General features: G+C 40.1%; 1 protein-coding gene across 1 annotated transcript in view; it reads left to right on the top strand.

Moving 5' to 3' along the window:
- The window catches only part of CSMD1 (CUB and Sushi multiple domains 1), a 930,570-nt gene that overhangs the window by 646,278 nt on the left and 263,708 nt on the right, over nt 1-20,584 (top strand). Inside the window, exons 9-10 of the mRNA XM_033142996.1 lie at nt 2,155-2,279; nt 6,842-6,963. Of these exons, the coding sequence (XP_032998887.1) occupies nt 2,155-2,279; nt 6,842-6,963 (247 nt within the window). The remainder of the gene's footprint in view (nt 1-2,154; nt 2,280-6,841; nt 6,964-20,584) is intronic.

Below are 20,584 nucleotides of genomic sequence, written 5' to 3' on the forward strand. Positions count from 1 at the left end.
TTCTAGGCTATAATTCATAGTAATCAACTTTGAGCTCTTTGGTGAAGTATTAGGGATTGCCTACTGCTTCACAAATTGTTGTACTTAAGGGCGCAGAAGAACATAAGCCTTTGAAACAATGAATTTCGGGCAAGGATAAATCCTGTTTGATCTTCAGCATATTCTTACATTTATCAAACTAAGAATTTTTATTATTTGTGTCTGTCACATTTTGTACCCTTAGTTATATCATCCCCCTGGTGCTCATACTGTCTAATATTTTAAAGAAACAATATAAGGAGCTATCACAACACTTGCTAATATTGCTTGTTGTGATAGTAATGAAATATTTGGAGCATCATTGTTGTTTTCCGTAGGCATACCTGCCCAATTCGTTTATTGCATTTCACTGGCAAGTGTGATGATACATGTCTGACTATTTAGTGGGGTACGAGAGCTGAAAAAAAAAACCGCATCTTGCAACCAGTGCACCCCTTTGGTTTCAGATAGTATATGGTAGGATAAGTCTAAAAAGCTCAAGACACAAATTTTCATAGCTATGGTGGCTCATTTACCAGAAGTAATGTATTTAGCATTAACTCTGGAAGTGTATACTCGATTTTGATTAACTAACCCTCCTGAAATATATTGTGCTCTAGGAGATCTCTGCATCCAACCCATAACTGCTAATGGAAATGGAATATAACAATTTCTTCTTCCTTTTTAAAATTGTTTTAAAACTTTGTTTTTAAAAGCGTTTTGAAAAATAAAAAAGATTTTGAAGTATCCTGTTCCCAAACTTACAAAATATGCCTAAGAACAATTTAGCTTGGAGTTATCGTTTACTTCATTCCACAAGGTTGAAAGGGGGGCATTTTTACTGCTCCCAGTTCTCCCAGCACCAGTTGACATTTGATGGTGTTTTCTTGTCCTTTGAAGAAGGCTCTGTGCAGCCGGGGCTATTGCTCATCTACATTCTTCATTCAAAATAATGCTGACTGCTTTCTGCGGCACACGGTGCCATAGCATTTCACAGTCTTCCCCACTGTGTGAAACAGGCAACTCTTTCCACTGATCCAAAAGGAAAAGATGAAGAAGTTCAGAAACCTGCTGCTATATTTTGAAAAAAAAACATATGCTACTAGAAATATGTCACATTTTGCTTTTGGAAACAAAAATCACAGATAATTTTTGCGTCCCCAACTCTTACCACTGTTCAGAAAAAGCAGAGAAGCAAATGAAGGACTGGGGACCTGTTGCTATAGTGATCTAATGAAGATCTAGGCAAAAGACATAGGAGTCCTGCATGCGAGATGCACAGTGCCCAAACACCTGCAGTCTAGTAGAATTTAAGAGTAATGACTTGATGTGAAAGAAGGGTAAATGTAGCCTTGCAGCAGAAATGTGTTGCCCTTTTAATTTAGTTTAAAAATAAATAAATAAGATTTTTACCCAATTCCCTTCCACTGCATTTCTTTATTTATTTCATTCATCATTTATGTATTTATCTTCATTTCAAATGTCTACCTTTCCAACCCAGCCAGGAGTCTCAAATAAATGTGAATGTAATTGTTATGGCCAAAGTGCTTGAAAAAGCAATTCCTTAGAAGATGTTCCCTCTGCGAGTGAAAAGCAGCCACTTTTGCAGCATCAGACACCAACGCCTTATTTGTTCAGAGTTTTCTACAGCACGGTTTGGCCTGCCAAAGCTCTCCTGGCTATGCAGCTATTTCAAGCTCAAAAGCACCTTTCCTAATGCCAGGCAGTGGCAATCCAGCCTACAATCATACTTCACTTTCCGTTCATTCTGTTCTGCCAATTTAACACTGTGCCAATGTTTTTTTCCTCAAGACTTCTGTCTTGAATCATAGGCAATGTTGCCATGAAAAGGATCTCTGTTAATTGGATCAGTATGTTACAGCATAGCAATATGTTTACTCTGTGTGTGTCTCTTGCTGTTTTCTTGCCTTCTTTCTTTATAAGCAGCCTATATTCCTCCTAGCTGACACTATGAACAAGCTAGACACTTCCCTTACAAAGTATATCTAATCATAAGTGAAATTGGTTGTATGCCTACCAGTGAGTTCAAGAATAATGTTTAGTTTGTGTAATGAAGCTTAAGTGTATACTGACCTAAAGCTGAAACTTGTCCATATTGTTAAATCCTTTCCCCAGGGTCGGTGCTAGTGTTCAGTTCAGCTGTGAAGACAATTATGTGCTCCAAGGTACAAAAAGCATCACTTGTCAAAAGGTGACAGATACGCTGGCTGCTTGGAGTGACCATAGGCCAACATGCCGTGGTGAGTAGTGTTCATTGGAGGGAACAGGGTAGGACACTGCAATTACTCATGCCAGTTGAAGAGTGTTATAAATTGAATGCACGGTCTTATCCAATCTTGCTCTTCATCCGGGTTGTCTGTTATTTTGAACATCCTTTAAGGTTATGGACACGTTTGGCAAAGTATGTAAACTTGAACAGCGAAGGTTTGCAGGACTGTTCGCCCACACCGTCCTGTGTATGAGCCAAAGACACAAACGTGCTATGCATAATCTTTGCAGACACACACATTCTGAGCGACAAGGGTCATATGCACGTGTCTGCTCCATGTAGATGTTAAACCAAAGAGGATGTGATTCTAGTGCCCCTTTCCATATTCAGTACAGTGGTACCTCGACTTACGAATTACTCGGCGTACGAATTTTTTGACTTACGAATGGAAAAAGTGCCCGCATGCCTACGAATTTTTCGACATCCAAAGGACATCCGTTGGTGGTTTTAGATGGGATTTACTTGACTTACGAATTTTAGATGTGGTTTACTCGACTTACAAATTTTTCCGAATTTTTCGTTTCCAATGCATTCCTATGGGGAAATCGCTTTTTTCGACTTATGAATTTTTCGACCTACGAATGTGCATTCGGAACGGGTTAAATTCGTAAGTCGAGGTACCACTGTATACACTTTGATAAGCAGATCCACAGGCCTTCTGTATGTCATTTGCTGCCTCCCCCACCCCCCGTCCATCTTTGTTTTGGCTATACTTTTGCACTGCTGGAGCAAGATCCATCAGCCCTAGTGAGCATGGCCTGTGGCTAAGGACAATGGGAATTGCAGTCTAATTCTGGGGCGTGTAGACTAGATTTTGGGAAGTAGGGTGGGAATACGTGTACAATAGGCATCTATTTGTATTTAGTGGCAAAGCATGACTTAACATCTTTCAGAAGAAGAAAAAAGGAAACAATAAACAAAGCCCAAATTTCTCGAGCTGCAACAGTTTCTCATGTTCAAGTCTCAAGAATGTACTGATAATACACTGAGATAGTGTCAAAGACTTTTTGGGTTCAAGCACTTTAAAAAGAATTCTGAGCACAATGTTTAGTCTGACTTTTATTTATTTGTTTGTTGTTTATTTAAAGCATTTCTTAACTGCTTAATATTTAAAAGTCTCTTAAATGTTTTACAAAAAAAATGCAGCATAAAAACAATTAAACAGTATCGTTTAACAGCCTCCCCCCCCCATAAAACAGCATTCTAAGAACAGATTAAAAAACAGGAATTCAGCAAGAACAGGGTCTAATCTTAAGAGTGAGGAAAATACCTGCCTTTACAAAACATCTGAAAGAACTGGAAGGGCTATATGGGGATAGGCATTCTTTCAGGTCCAGTCATGTCCGACTCTGGGTTTGCGGCGCTCATCTTGCGTTAATGGCCAAGGGAGCCGGTGTGCAGCTTCCGGGTCATGTGGCCAGCATGACTAAGCCACTTCTGGCAAACCAGAGCAGCGCACGTAAACACTGTTTACCTTCCCGCCATAGTGGTACCTATTTATCTACTTACACTTTGACGTGCTTTTGAACTGCTAGGTGGGCAGGAGCTGGGACCGAGCAACCTACAACCTACATCCAAGCTATTCACAGATTTGAACGTTAGTAACAATATCTTTAATGTTGGCTATCAGCTTGGTGCATTTAGTATAGGTGTAAAATATGCACACCCAGGTGCTCTCAACAACTTCACCACAGCATTCTGCACAGCTGTAGCTTCTGGAATACTTTCAAGGAAAACACCATATAGAATGCATTCTATTACTCCTAGTGTGGGGTCACCAACACACTAGCATCCATATATTATCCATATAGTGAGATGCATCATGCAGTTCCTCAGAGGGAAGATCTATCTTATATCAGTCAGTAATTACTGTTTTTCAGTTCTAAGACAATATTCATAATTACAACTGTTACTATATGTCAAAATTTAAAATTAATCCATTCTGACTTTCTTTTAGGCTATACTTGGGGAAAAATATGTTTCTACCATGTAAATCATAGATAAGTACTATTTTACAACTTTGATCTTCACTGAAGGATCACTAACACTTTAAGTAATTAGCTGACTTGATCTCTTGGTCTTATAAGGAAACAAACTGCAAGGGAGAATATTGATTCTTGGCTTGAGTTATGCTTTTGATTCTGGCATTTGTGCCAATCTCATTCTAGAGAAGTTAGCCAAAAGCTTCATCAGCTCATTACTTACAGAAATTGAAGCAATATTACTATCTTGCTGTCACCTGAACAAGTGCCACGACTTTGTGTAATTATAGACATGATGCTATTTCTAATTGAGTATACTTCACAAACGGCACAAAAACATCTATTACAATGCTTCACAGTGTGTGTAGCTGCCAGTTACAAAACTCATGTGAATGAATGAAGCCATGGATAATTCGCCATTTGTTTCAAATTGTCCAATTCATGGATGTTTTAAGAAGCATATGGTGTAGTCCTTTGACAGTGTACAGCACTGATATAGAATGGATGGCAATCATATCAAGTAGTTCTGTACTAACTTTCAGACTGTAATCAATGAGGATTAAGTATGGCAACATGATGCTGGTATCCTTTGTTCAAAACGACTGTACAAAATAAATGATATTTATCAATTGGAAACACATGGATGTAAGATTGCTATTAATTATAACCTTGCAGCCTCATTTGCATAACTGAGACTCCTCATATTTTTATCACCTCATATTTTCAGTTTATGATAATATATGCATTCACATTTAAATAGATCCCAGCTAAGTATCATATGGGGATGCGGGTGGCGCTGTGGTCTAAACCACTTGTCGATCAAAAGGTCAGCGTTCGAATCTCTGTGACAGGGTGAGCTCCTGCTGTTCGGTCCCAGCTCCTGCCAACCTAGCAGTTCAAAAGCACATCAAAGTGCAAGTAGATAAATAGGTACTGCTCCGGTGGGTTTCCGTTTCCGTGTTGAAATATACTCGGAGTCAAGTGTGAATTTCATGCTCTTTATTCAGCTCATAGTAGTGAGGAATGCAGTCCCCCCAAAACGTTTGCTTTATATACACTATTTACACAATGGGCCCCACGTGATTGGCTAATTCTGGGATATTCCTGTATGCCAATCGGAGTGCGGATTCACTTCCACCTGGAGCTGGATTGGGTGGCTCCTGCAGACCAATCAGACTGCTGCAATCTCAATCCTATTGTTCTGGGACCAATCAGACTGCTGCAATCTCAATCCTATTGTTCTGGGACCAGTCAGACTGCTGCAATCTCAATCCTATTGTTCTAGGACCAATCAGACTGCTGCAGTTTGGATCCTATTCAACTCAGTACATAACACGTGTGCTGCTTTGGTTTGCCAGAAGCAGCTTAGTCATGCTGGCCACATGACCCGGAAAAATTGTCTGCGGACAAACACCTGCTCCCTTGGCCAGTAAAGCGAGATGAGTGCCACAACCCCAGAGTCGTTCACAACTGGACTTAACTGTCAGGGGTCCTTTACCTTTACAGGTATCATGTGATTCGCTATGATGATACACTTTGAGAAATCTGTAAGAGTCACACTTAAACTGGCCTTTGTTAAATGCTTTTTCTTGTTCATTTAAACACTGTAGTGGAACATTTGCCATAAGTAAAAGCATTGTCTTCAATACACAGATGTATGCACCTCATTTTTTCAAATGGCCTTTCCCTGTAAGATCTCTTAGATGGGGGATTCTCAAATTTTTCATTCCCAGGGCACATTTGAAAATGCTGAAAATTACTGAGACCCACTCAGTCACAAAATATTGGTTCAAGGGCAGAGCCAGTCACAAAGTGATGGGCAGAGGTGCAGTTTGGCATGATGAACTGGTAACCAGTTCCATCATTTTTAATTGAGATCTAATCTCTCTTTGTAAAATTGTAAATTCTTTGCCACAGTGATTTCCTTATTTATATTTATTTAGTATTTATAACCTGGCATAGGTTTCCAAGCAGGGATAATATAAATACATTTGTGTTGTGCTGTGTTACATATTGTCTTTAGACGGTTCTGAAAATGAAGCATCATTGCAACCAAAATATAGCAATGAATGGAGAAGATGTGGAGTATGTGCAACAAGCAACACACACACACACACAAATACATCAGCCTCACTCAACCAAATGTTCTCAGATGTTCTTGGTCTGCAGTTCCCATAATCCTTGACCTTTGGCCATGCTGGCTGGGGCTGATGATAGTTGTAGCCCAAAACATGGCAACCACTATGTGGAGGAAGCTGAAGTACTCATTCATAGTACAAAATCATCACCATCACCATCCCTTAATAGTTTTGAAAACAAATAAAAATCTGTGTGAAATGCATGCATTTTGCTATCCGCTGTTTCAGTGCCACTAGAACCAGTATGAATTTTGCCATTGATGTCAATGTTATTAAGAGGTACGTTGTACACCTGCACTTGGTAGGTGGTAGCAATCAGTTTTCTCCTTTTAATTTTGTTTGCCAATTTCCCTTGAAATAAATCTCCATGTCTGAAGCTTACCCACTACTTTGATGCTTTTTTATGCTTCTAGCTAGAACATGTGGTTCCAACCTCCGTGGACCAAGTGGTATCATCACATCGCCCAATTATCCCGTTCAGTATGAGGACAATGCACATTGTGTGTGGGTTATAACAACACTTGACCCAGGAAAGGTATGCTTCCTCACTTTGTAGGCTTTCAAATGATTACATAGAATTAACTGAGGCTTGCTTGCTTTTTTAAAAGAACATTTTTTTTTATAAAAAAAGAGCATGCTCTAATTTATTGTCCGCTGGTTTTAACTTTGATAAACTGCAGCAGTGTAAGTGGCATTTGAACAATATTGACTGCAAATAACATTACAGGAAGATTGTGTGGGTTTACAGTCAAATCCAATATAATAAAAAATACAGAGGGGAAAAAATATCTTTATTCATTGTTTTGTTCATTATTTCTGTCTCTTGTGAGGCATGGCAATAATGGAAATTAAAGTTAGTATTTTTTTTTCCATTCCAGAACTTTTTGGTCCTAATATCAAAATGTATAATTGTCAGATCCGTGTAGCGGTTGCTCATGAGTAAAGACAAAGTCTGTCTCGTCTACAGACTAATTTATTGTGCCCAAGCTATGTACAAGCGGAGCTATCCAAAAACATGACTGCCTAGTCGCTTGAAGAATCCGGAAGTGCCTTTTTCCGGCTGTGACCCCAACATAGGAATCGCGGCATCCTGAGATGCCGCATTCCCGGTCTTCCCACCCCTCTGCGCAGCTCAGGCGATGGAAGTGGCATCTCCCCCTCAGATCTGCTTTGCTGGGTGGTGCTGGGTCTTTGAGCTGCCTCCTGGAGCCCTCCCTCCACCTGACTGCCCGAGCGTAACTCCTCCTCCCCAGAGGAGCTGCTAGAAGACTCGCTAGGCAAATACTCACTGGAGAGAAGGGGCTTGGGCTGCTGGTACCCACCAGGACCCTGACCGGCAGCGGAGGGCAGTTCCCTGACAATAGTGAACTTGAATAATTGGTTTCAACACAAAGTCTAACTGGTTTGCATGAAACAGCATTAACATGGCTGAAACAATTTAATAATCAGTATTTATTTTTTTTAACTGAGTCCATCTGTCGGAAGTGATTTGTTTTAAGATCATGGTTTTATGATAAATATGATGGAAGGATCTGAATCCATAAGGGCAGAATATAAATAACTGAAATAAATAATATGTGTGATAAACTCTCATGTGTGATACAAAATAAGGGAAGAATTTCTGCAAGATCAAAGTTCGAAAGAGACAAAGGTGATAAAATTTCAATTATTCATAAAATTAGTGTAAGGTTTCCACTGTAATTAAATGTGTTTTAAATAATAATTTTCATTTCAAATTGGATCATTAAGTGTGTTGCCAATCAAGGGAGTAGTTAAGTTGTGACAAGGGGAGAAATGTAATGTCATGCTCATTTGTTTGCTGCTTCTGTAGAATTATTTAGAATATCAGCACTTGTTCTCAGTAAATGTTTTTCATTTTGCTTTATTTCTCAAATTTCCTGTGGTGTCACAGAGATAGGTTTTGGAATGTATGCCTGTCAATTCAAGAAGTTCTCACATATGGGAAGTAAGGTGGTTTCAAAACTTGTTTCCCCTATAGATCACTTGACAAATTTTGAGTAAAAGGTGAGAGATTTATACAATCTGAAGAGGAGCCAGAGTATGACTTGACAAATTATGAGAATCTCAGTGGAATGAATTTTTCCCCCCTGCATAACTCACATTTTAATAACTAGTAATGCTTCTTGGGTGTTCCTTTTCTTGTGAGCAAAGTTCTGTGAAGTTGGGTATAATTGTCATATGAAGCCTCAGGTCAAATTCAGGATTCATCCTCCTTCTGTATTTGGATATATGGTGGTTATCCTTTCCGCAGACCGGACAGATGGACTTTGTGAATCACCAGTAGTTTCAGCAGATCGCAGTTTGAGAACCTTTTACTAGGCAAAAAAAGGATTGAAACCAATGGAGATGTATCTGTATTATTTTATTTTATTTTTGCGGAGCATGCAAGTCTACCATGTTTGGCAGGCAAGGAATTTGCCGCTCTCCATGTGACTCCAAAATGCAGATCACTTTGCGGGGAGCACATTCTTGTCCCAATGTTTGAAAAACTGTGGTGGGAGGAAGAGTCAGCACTGCTATGTAAGGCACCATTATCCTCTTGTTTCCTAGTCAGTCTTCTCTGGTGCTGTGTCACCTCATACTGGTCAGTGTGGCCTTTGCCTAGTTGTTCATTTGCAGGACTGAGTAGGGTGTTTCTTTTTGAGGGGTTCCCTGATTAGTAGACCCCTCTTTTTTCACCTATTCCATGCTGTGCATCTTATGCTGTAATTTGGCTGATTGACTTTGGCTGTGGCGGGCAAGACATGTGTACAGGAAATCACAGGTGTGCTGAGGGGCACCTGTAAGGTGAGGGATGGTTCCAACCCATGTCAATGCTGACTGGCTAGAGGTGCATTACAACTTGGACGCCCCTTCAGGCTGTTGGACATACCTCAATGAATGCCAACTGATGGGGTAGGGCTGCCCCCTTGGCTCCTCTTCAGGATCAGGCAATGCAGGAATAAGCTCAGTTATCTGGCTGCCAGGTAGATTTGTCCTTTCACAGCCATTTGGCAGTTTGTTAGTTGGCTTAATTTGCACTGCCTACACTATTAAGTAGCTCTTTCTCTGCCTCTTGCAGATTTGCTATTAATCAAGCTATGACCCTTTTAAACCCATTCTGGTTACCACACATGTTTATTACAGTTGGGAAAGGACAATCAGTTTATCGCTGCATTGTATGGCTTTTAGCATTACCTTGGTCTCTTGCAATACATCTCCCCATCTCAATTTTACCCATATCCTGGTTAATTCCTCGGTTTGTTTTGCAAGCTTCCGTCATTCATCTTTCCCAGCACTCTACTTTCTTAGTAAAATGGGAAATCTGCTGTACTTTGTTGAGATGAGAAACCTATTTCAAAAAATAGTCCCTAGTGTGCTGCAAGTGTATCAAGTTGAAAAGGGGAACAAAAAATCTAATAAAATTGGCAGTTTCATAACATGAAAGACAACTTGATTCACTTCTGAATGAGGTTATAGGACTATTATCTTTTCATTGTCCTTGAAGTACCATTCCTGTATATTCGGTAGAAGGTTTGCGGGACCAGGCACTGTGAGCCTGGGCCATCAGGTGTGCAAAGGGAAAAAGAATGACAAGACCAATAGCATGGGATCAAAAGGCCACAACTTTATTAATTACAGATGTCAGTAGGATTTGGCATAGGCATTGGATGTATATCCTGAATCACACAACCTATCTGCTGGGTGATTATTCCTTTAGGGTTGATCCTAGGTTCACCCTATGGTGTAAATCAATTCTAGGTAATCCTTCCAGGACACCATATTGGGAAGTTTTATGGCCCCCCCCCAAAAAAACTTCCCATAAAATGCCCATCTGGGCATTGGACAGAATATATCCCCCTGGACCCCTTTAACAAGTGATCCTGAAAAATTGACCAACGTACTGGAGGTACTACTCTAAGCCACCCCTTTTTTCAGACTGAGAGTCCAACCCAGTGCCCTTTTCTGCCAATAAGTTGTGACAATTGCTATGAGGTTGGCAAAACCTCCTGATTTGTCTGCAGATAAAACTCCAATGCCCAATGTGTTAACTATACTGCTGAGTGTGAGTGGATACCTTACACTCGGCTTCAAAGCATATTTCCAAGACTACACTTGCCTTCAGGGTGCTAGAAAACTGTGTCCTGCCTGCCACCATTTCTCAATCTAAAGCAGTATTCAACATTTAATTCTGGGGTATTAGAGATATTGTTTCAATGTTTCATATAATTTTGCAGAGACCCTACTTTCTTTCTTAAATGCAATAAAACTATGTGGTTCAAGTGTAAAAATGAAGGAACATGGAATCTGACCCCGCCCCCAAGATAACGTCCTCTTGGAGAGAATAAATTCCTTAAAGGTCTAGGGGGAAAACTATGTTTACATAATTTTCCAAAAAGCGTTTAGTAAGATTACCTTGCATTATGAGATTGGGAGAAAGGAATGAATATTCAGAAACCTGGCATCAATTGGCCTTTATCCTGAATGGCCATCTTGTGTTCTTACTCATATACAAATCAGCACAGCCAACTAGGATTTCTCTTCTAGGCTTCATTAAGCATCTGCTACCTTTTCCAAAGGCATTATCTTTTTCTGTTTAACAGTAATGAGCTTTTCAAGTTTGTTCTCTACCTGTTTGGAAGTATTTCCTTTTAATGCTCTGCTTATTTTGAAGGCTTGCTACCTTTCCTTGGGGTCTGCTAATGTATCTGCTGAGCACAACCCTACTGAGCCGTTTCTTGAGAGTTCTGCTGCTCACAAATAGTTTCTTTGCCGTGGTGTTTATTTCCTGATGGCTTCATCTAGGCCGTGCTGCAGGTGTTTTAATTTGTAGCTAATTCCTAAGATAGCTTAGCCTTCACTCCTTTGTGTTTTGTTTCTCGCTTTTTAATATTTACCATCTTTGGATAATTTCCAGAAGCCCAACTTCATTTGTCACTACTCTGTTTTTTTGCTCAGTATTTGTGCTGTACTTCCAATTTGCTTTAAACACATCCTTCTGTCCCCTACTGTTTTGGTTCCCTCTTCCTACTTTAACTGAAGGAGTCCTGCTGCTTTCACTATTCCATGCAAACTTTATTAACCACTGGGACTCTACTTTTCAGTCCATAGGAGGGCCAGGTGTGGTGTCATTTCTGGCAGTGATTCTGAGTGTAGCACATTACTCTCCTGACTGGTTAGAGACTATGGGTTTGTTGCAGCTGCTGTGAGATACAGTGATTCTTGGCTTAATGATCTGTTAAATAAAGGTGTGCCCTATTTGCAGCTTTGCCTGAAATCTTTGCCTGCTGTAGCATAAACCATGTATGCCAAGCAAATTCTGGGGCTTCTAACAAAAGTTTATGTGTTACTCCTGCAAATAGAAAACAGTTCACTTGCTGTTCCTATAAAGCAAAATAAGGCCTGCAAGCCACATTCTGTCACACATCAACACCTCAAGAAGTAGTCTCAGGCTGAGGGCCCTGGTTCAGTTCCCGAAACTGGTATTTAGAGCACAACCCATATTTGTCACTGCACAGCGGGTCTGACTGGAAGAGATTGGAAGCTTGTTTTACCATCCTTGTTTTAGCAACAGTTAGTGCTGTTTCACACACCAAACTGGAGGTTTAAGAATGTTGTTTGAATGGATTTATGAAGTTTTACATGTGACTATTGTGGAAAAACAAAACAGGGAATAATAGTGGATTGCAAGCTCAGTCATATGATAACATTGTAAATATGGAGTGAGCTGTGACCTGGCTCTATGATGAGGCTATCATATTACCTCTCTCTGCAGTGGACAGATCTACTCAAACTACATTTACATAAGCTCTGTACAGATCCCCTCAGCCATGTTGTCATGACTTCCTCATATACATATCTGCAACAAGTTACACTTTAGTCAGATGAGCAGACTTCTTATTCACAGGTTTCATTCTAGTTCCTAGTCAGGAATGGCTGGCTTATGATAGTTTTGTAGCATGTGAATTGGCGTTTGGAAAGCCACATTTGAAGACTACTTAAGCATCTTCATTAGAAGAATGTAATGTTGTTGTTGTTGTTGTTCAGTTGTTCAATCATGTCCGACTCTTCGTGACCCCATGGACCAGAGCACGCCAGGCACGCCTATCTTTCACTGCCTCCCGCAGTTTGGCCAAACTCATGCTAGTCATTTCGAGAACACTGTCCAACCATCTCATCCTCTGTCGTCCCCGTTCTCCCAACATCAGGGTCTTTTCTAGAGAGTCTTCTCTTCTCATGAGGTGGCCAAAGTACTGGAGCCTCAACTTCAGGATCTGTCCTTCCAGTGAGCACTCAGGGCTGATTTCTTTAAGGATGGATAAGTTTGATCTTTTTGCAGCCCACGGGACTCTCAAGAGTCTCCTCCAGCACCATAATTCAAAAGCATCAATTTGAATTGATGCTTTTGAATTATGTAATATTATAGACAAGTATTATAGACAAGTACTATTTAGGGGTGTGTGTGTGCGTGCAGACATAGTCCAATGAAGTAATGGATGGAATACTGTCAGTAGGCCTGAAAGATACACAAACAGCAAACACACAAATATGTGTATGGGAAATTTAAAGATATGATGCCTCTCACCATGAATTTCTTGCTTAACCCATTTCTGTGAATTGTTAATCAGCTGTTTGTTTGTTTTTTAGCTACCAATACTTTAATGCAGGCTTCTTCAACCTCGGCCCTCCAGATGTTTCCCGCCTACAACTCCCATGATCCCTAGCTAGCAGGACCACTGGTCAGGGATGCTGGGAATTGTAGTCTCAACACATCTGGAGGGCCGAGATTGAGGAAGCCTGCTTTAACAAATGGGGGGAGCAGGAGTGTACCTCAGCCCCTCCAAACGCCTAAGGTTTGAGCACCCTGTTGAATGGAGCGAGCTGTTCTGCAAAGGACTGGGAGGGAAGGGGAATGCCCCCAAATCGATTAGAGGCAACTGCTGTGAGCTCTCTTCCATACACCCTAAAGCAGCCCATGAGGACTGACTGCGCATAGCGGGCGTGGAATGTTGGCTAACTGTTCCTGGGGTGGCAGTAAATAGGGTGGGGGGACATGGAGTGGGCAGAGGCAGAGAATAAGGAGGTGTTGTTTGCTGGCAACCTGAACAGGAAAGCTCCACACTGCAGGTACCACTTGGGCTGAATGCTGACAATCCCAGCAATCTCAGAATGCACATTATATATAGCATAAACAAGTGGATACTGACAACCGTATTTATATACCTGTGACAATTTTTGCCAGCATATCTGAATTTTCTGACATTCACATAATTCACTTGGGATTAACTAAATTCACCAAATTCCAGCATCCACTGTAGCATAGCTAGTAGTGGAACTTAGTAGTATAACTTTTTTTAAAAAAAGTATCCCCCTCTCATTAAATATGAATTACACCAGTACCAACATTTTAAAAAGATTTTGTGCTATCAGATGATTCCATGTTCATATGCATTGAAAATGTTTCGTTCTGTGAAGCAGCTTTTCGCCTCTGGTATCAGAAGTACCTTGGAGATATATTTTATTCTAGGTATTTGTCTTGCACACAGCAAAAACAGAGGAAAATGTGTGCCAAGTCATATTCTCTGTGTCTATATTAATGTAAGGATTTCCATAACTCATGCATAACTCTGACTATGGGCAAAGATTTGTTTTCAGTCAGTTTAAATTAGTTGGGATAATCGGTTTCAGTTTTTCTTCAGGATACTGTCTGCATTCTGATAAACAGCACTCTGATTATGTTAATCTTTCCTACTGTTTATTTTAGGTCATATGATAATGCAACATTCAAGGGAAAATTGTGTACATTTAGTTATTAATTATATTTGTAATGATGATAATAATAATAATAATATTGTGTATTGATTGTGGAGAGCTGTCAGGCTTCAAAAAACAAAACGAAAACATGGTTAGCCTCAATAGTATTGAACAGAAAAGAAACAGTATCAAAATAGATCAAAGATAATTATTTTTTTTAAAAAACCCTGATAGTAAAATAACTCCTAACTCATTAAGGGGTCACAAAAATTTGGTTATGCTTTCTTCCTTTGGTGGCAAGGGGACAATTTTGCCTCACTCCTGAGAATAGGGCAATTAACATGTGGCATTGCAGACATTGTTGGGTCGAGCTCCCATCAGCTTCAGCCAATATGGCCAATGGTCAGTGCTCATTCCCGGCACATGGAGGCAAATAGGGCACATGGGCCATTTGGTAGAGCATGAGTTCTCTTGAACCCCTTCATATATTTATACTGACTTTGGGCAGAGTTGATTTTCAATATATAATCAGTGGAAGTTTGTTTATTTTAAAAGCAAGTCAAACCCTCCATGCCTATGACAATATTTTCCCTCCATGCCTATGACAGGTAATGACAGCCATGCTCAAGTATTGAGATGGAAAAAAAAGATGCCACCCACATACATTTATATGGAACCTAGTTTCTTCCGCATTGTTTACATGCAAGGCAAACAATTTTGTGACTAGTAGGGAGCCTTGGGGCAGGCCATCTGTCTCTTTCTGATTCTGCCACTCGCATGCAGTCTGAAACTGCCATTTCATCACCCAGGTTTCAGAATGTTAGCAGCCTAGCATGACATGATTTTAGACAGGCTTCATAAGAGACCAAGATGCCAGACAGTTTCACACATCGGTGCCAAGTCGAAACAGGTTAACTGCAGATGTTAAGGATTTCTTTCTCCTCCCCCCCCTCCTGCCATCCATTTGAGGAAATTCTTACTGAAAAGTGAATTTATGTTTTGGAGAATCCAGTTCCATGCATTCCATGCCCTGAAAATGGATTATTATGCCCTGAGATGTGGGGTGGGTGGGGGTGAAGGGAGGAATATAACTAGTAGAACAGCCTTCACCAACCTGGTACCCTCCAGAAGTTTTGGATTACCACTCCCATCAGCCTGGCTGGAGTAGAATATAATAAAACATTTAAAAAACAAAACAAAAACTTTATTCATTTATTCATTTTATGGCCAGTAACTCCCTGGGTTTCTTAGTATCTGTTGGTTCATAGAGAACAGATTAGACTGCTATGGGGAAGTATTATAGAGACACCTGCAGCTTCCTCAGTTGTGTGTGTGTGTGTGTGTGTGTGTGTGTGTGTGTGTGATTCATTGACCTTATATTCCACTCTTTCAGTGATCTTGGGGTTGGCAAGAGACTGGCACTAAACAGAACTATTGCTTCTTGGTTATACACACCAGTTCTTTTTGCAAAAGTGGCATCTAGATTTCTGACCACATTTTAACACTGATGCCAGAGCAGAACAGGAAACAGAAGCAGCTGATAGAATTGACACCAGGAGTATCCAATATGGTACCCTTATATCAGGTGTCATTGGACTACAGTTTCCATGTTGATATAAACGTGAGTCCCACCACTCAGAGAGACTTAGTTCTTAGTAAACATGCAAAGGATCAGATTGCAAAATAGCCATTTGTTGTTGAGAATATAAGGTTCACACTAAATTAATTGAGCTTATTTCCTATTGAAACTAAACCAGCTTAGCCTGGATGCAAACTGTAATTGAACAACAGCAGCACTTTTCACATGGCAATTCAGTGTACAACCTATGAAGGAGGAATGAGAATGTGTCTGTTGCTGCCATCCTCAGTCTTCCCATGTATAACTGATTTGAACCACAGAACATGCATATGGTGAAGCTGTGCCGACAAGCTCCACCCTGCAAAAAATGTTGGCTACAAATTGAATAGACACTTGTCCACAGGCTTTGCGCAGAATATCCCCAGTCGAAACACAGGGGGTCGATCCAGCAGATGGTCTCGTAACCCTCTCCATGTGTGCTGATTGCACATAAATTGTTGTGTGAAAGGGGCTGGTAACAGGTAACAGTAACACTATTTGCATAGGGAATAAAAATTAAAATTGAAAGTACACCTTTGAATTTGCAAGTACAGTAATGTAGTTGCTTAATTGTACTCATTGATTGATTTTTTTACATTCATTAAAAAAAAATCAACAGTATGGTAAGCAGAGCACATACTGCTTGATCTATTGATATATTTGCTCTGCAACTGTGCTCCTTTGGGTTCTTTCTAGATGCCATAAGATCACAATCAAATTTAGTTTCGTTAGCAATAATTATTATATATAGGTCATCCTTGATTGTTTCTCTAGTCCCCCCACTGTTGATTGAAATGAGAACTGTTATTAAGTTACACTTACAGACAGAAAGAGGGAAGTCTAATCTATTAATTGTATATGTGTAATGAATACATAGTTCTCCATGGTGCCGTTTCAAAATCAGATTGATGATATGGCAGTTTGGAACAGCTTAAGCTGAAATATCTGCTACATACCAGTATTCAGAGGAAAATGGATGTGTGATGTTGTCATCAGTTTACTAAAGGAAAGTGCGCCATACATTTTCATAGTGCTACATGGCACTTAAAATCATAGAATCACATAATTGTAGAGTTGGAAGGGACCCCAAAGGTCATCTAGTCCAACCCTTCAGTGTATCTGAAGAAGTGTGCATGCACACGAAAGCTCATACCAAGAACAAACTCAGTTGGTCTCTAAGGTGCTACTGGAAAGAATTTTCTATTTTGTTTCGACTATGGCAGACCAGCACGGCTACCCACCTGTAACTGGAACCTTGAAATATTATTTGTTTTTTTTCCCCTCTGGGGAATATGTTAATGCATTTCACCATATGCATCATTCAATAACAGACTGATCCCAGGGCAGAGATGCTTTGCTCTCATTTCTTCCCATGTGATGGGGGGGGCAAGAAATGAGACACACTGGACTCAGCTATATTAGGAAAGAAAAAGTGCTTTATATGTGTTGTGTATGCATTCTAACACTGTGACACCAGATGGTGCTGTGGAGTTCCATTTTTGCCAACCCGATTTCTCATACAAAGTTTGCATCGTGTTTAACTGAAACGTTTCTTTGATGTTTCTAGATCCAGCCACAGTGTAACACGGGCCTTGCTAGAATGTAGTTTTAGGATATAATACAATGTAGGCAATCTTATCCGACGAGGTTGTTCCAAAGCAGAGATCCACCCTTACCAAAAAGGTCATCCCCTTTATCACCAACTCATTTCATTTGGTGAGGGCACCCTTAGCAGAGATGCCAAAGAGACTCTTTATGTCCAGGCAGGCATTTTGTAGGAGTAAGTGACCTTTCAGGCAGCATAGTGCTAAGCTCTTTGGGTCTTCATGGTTTACAACCGGTACTCTAAAGTGAGCCCGGGAATGGGCTAGGCAAAACTAACCCATAAAAAGCACAGTGGTTAGGGTAGAGTCAGACATTATTTAAGCACTGTCCTAGAGAACTTTGTTCTATATTTCCCCTCTTTGAATTTATTGTAAACAATGCACAATATTGCATGTCAGAAAATGTATACAAAATATTGGATAAGATTATCATGATTGTATTCAGTTTCTTTAAGTAGCTATGCTAAGGCTCAAGTGTGGAGAGAATAGCTGTTAAGGGTTTTCTTAGTGAAAACACACTCTGTGTGGGTTCATAAATGCCCTATTTTCCCCTGCTATAGCTATTGTGTGGTGCAGCCTAATCACTGAAAAATTAAATGGCTTCTGATGCTGAACTCTAGTGCAAATTAGGTACTGAATAATTCTGATCCTATTTTTATGTTATAATTCTTCTACCATTATGTTTTCTTAAATGGAAACCCTTTCACTAGGTGTGTTCAAATCCTTGAATCAGATCAAATACATGCTTGCTATATAACACAAGTATCTTCAGTCATTTTCTCTCCCCTTATTAACTTTTACATGGTTTATAAAACATCTCAATTTAGCCCTCGGTTCTGGAGTTGTTCTAATGTTTTATCTTTAGAAGATGCTAAATTGCTAAGCAGAGGACTCCATTAGAATATTTTTGTTGTTTCCAAATACTTATTAACATGACATCTGGTATAGTTTTAACTAGAAGAAATGATTATGCTAAACAGCATCAGGACCTATTCTGAATACAAGGCTTTAGGAAAATTTAAATATTTTTGGTTGAAATACACAGCTGTGGCAACAGTGAATAATTTACTGTCCACTTCTATACCCTGTTCATTTCCAGTTACACTACAGTTTTATCCTTCCACTCCTCTAGTGATGCTTTGCACTTCCCATAGTTTTCTTTCAGGTATCCTCAAATCTGCCACTATGCATGAAACATGCAATTCACATCGCTATCCCTACTCTCTAAAGCCACTTGTTCTGCTGTACATTAGAGAAAACTGGCAGGCAATAATGGCCAGCAGATAATTCTAAAAAGGAAGGTGGGAAGCAAAGGCTAATTTATTTAGAGCAAAACATCCAACTGATTCTAGTAGCATGCTGATAATAATAATAATAATAATAATAATAATAATAATAATAATAATAATAATAATAATAATATTTTAAGCACAGCATTGCAGGAATTCTGCAAATTTGGCACCAATGTGGAAACAAACAAAACAAACCCACACCCACACCCACACCCACACCCACACCCACACCCACACCCACACCCACACCCACAATTTACCAGAAATTATTGGCAGCACCTTGTTTAATGAATTATCTTGGGTACATTCTATAAGATGGCCCCATGTATAAGACGCCCCCTATTTTTGGGGACTCAAATTTAAGAAAATGTGGGGGGGGGACACAGATGGCCCCGTGTATAAGATGCCCTCTAATTTTTGACAATATTTTTTAGGGGGAAACCTAGTCTTATACACAGAAAAATACGGTGAATAAACAAACATTAGTTTAAAAGTGAAAAGACACTTGGGAACATATTGGGTCAAGCAAGACATGCCACATCACAGCAAGAGAATAAACATTGGCACTGCCATCTGGGAATAAAAGAAAAGTGGAAATATGTGCTTCGGAAGTTACAATAGTGGTTATGTCTGAAATGGTGATACGGTTATTTGAACAAGGAGCGATTCTGTTGGCTCAACAGCCAGGAAAGTGCAAAACCCAAAATATGCTCCACCTGGAAGGGGCAGATAGGAATTCACAAAAATGACTTCCTCAAGTTTCCCTAGTTCCAGCCACCTCTAAACAAGAAAGCTGGAAAGAAACCATAGTAAGGGCAAAAAGCAAGCATATAGAATGATCATTTGAACGGAATCCCATTTGCCTGAGGGGGAAAAGTAAGGGAATAGGCCAGGGGAAAAGAAACCTTCCCTGAAAATAAAATAACTAGCACACTGAGGAGAAAGGATGTAAGATCCCTCTGCTGTGAAGCTATTGATGTAAGGGATCACTGAAAACTGATCACCCAGCTGAAGCCGTTCTGTCCATTTAAGCACTTCATTCTGGTGCTTATATAGACCAGGTCTTAAAAGTCTCAGAATCATACTCTGTAAGTACACCAGTGACTGAAATGAAGTTCACAGCAGCTAATGCAATGCATGAGCAACATCGTGCGGGTCAAGGAGGCCTATATAAGTCTCAAAATGAATAACTATAAGCTGTTGATAAGCACGGAGAGCAACATATTGCTGTAGGTTTTCTAACACAGGCTGGTTTAGGTAAATGTTAGTCCTATCCAATTACGGTGTCAGATACACATTAAGTAGAATAATGTGTTCATTCTCAGCCAATCTGTCTCTGACAGATGTAGATAAATTGCAGTGGTGCCATTAATTAGCAATAATGACTAGGTAGTTGAGCAGATTTAATCCTGAAAAAAGATTTGGTTGTAAAAACAAAGTGATATAAAACTAAAGAGCAGATCAAGTATCGTCCCATTCCACAAGACAATACTGAGCAGGGCTCAATCAAGTTTCCATTGTTTCTCTCTCTCTCAAGCCTGAACTATATTCAGATGTGGGATTTATTGCCTTATCTTTACAGTGGTGCCCCGCTAGACGAATGCCTCGCTAGACGAAAAACTCGCTAGACGAATGGCATTTGCTAGCGGAAGGCTGCCCCGCAAGACGAAAAAGTCAATGGGGCTGCCTCGCAAGACAAATATTTTTTTCGGCGCGAAAACCTCCGTGCTGCATTGCCGCTTCGCTAGACGAAAAATTCGCTCTACGAAGACACTCGTAGAACGAATTATTTTCGTCTAGCGGGGCACCACTGTACTAGTTATAATGTGGATACTTCTGTCCCAATTTACAACATTCCCTTTGCACTACAGTCAGCGGCGAACGGTG

Source organism: Lacerta agilis, chromosome 3 (genome assembly GCF_009819535.1).
Source record: "Lacerta agilis isolate rLacAgi1 chromosome 3, rLacAgi1.pri, whole genome shotgun sequence".
Lineage (NCBI taxonomy): Eukaryota > Metazoa > Chordata > Lepidosauria > Squamata > Lacertidae > Lacerta > Lacerta agilis.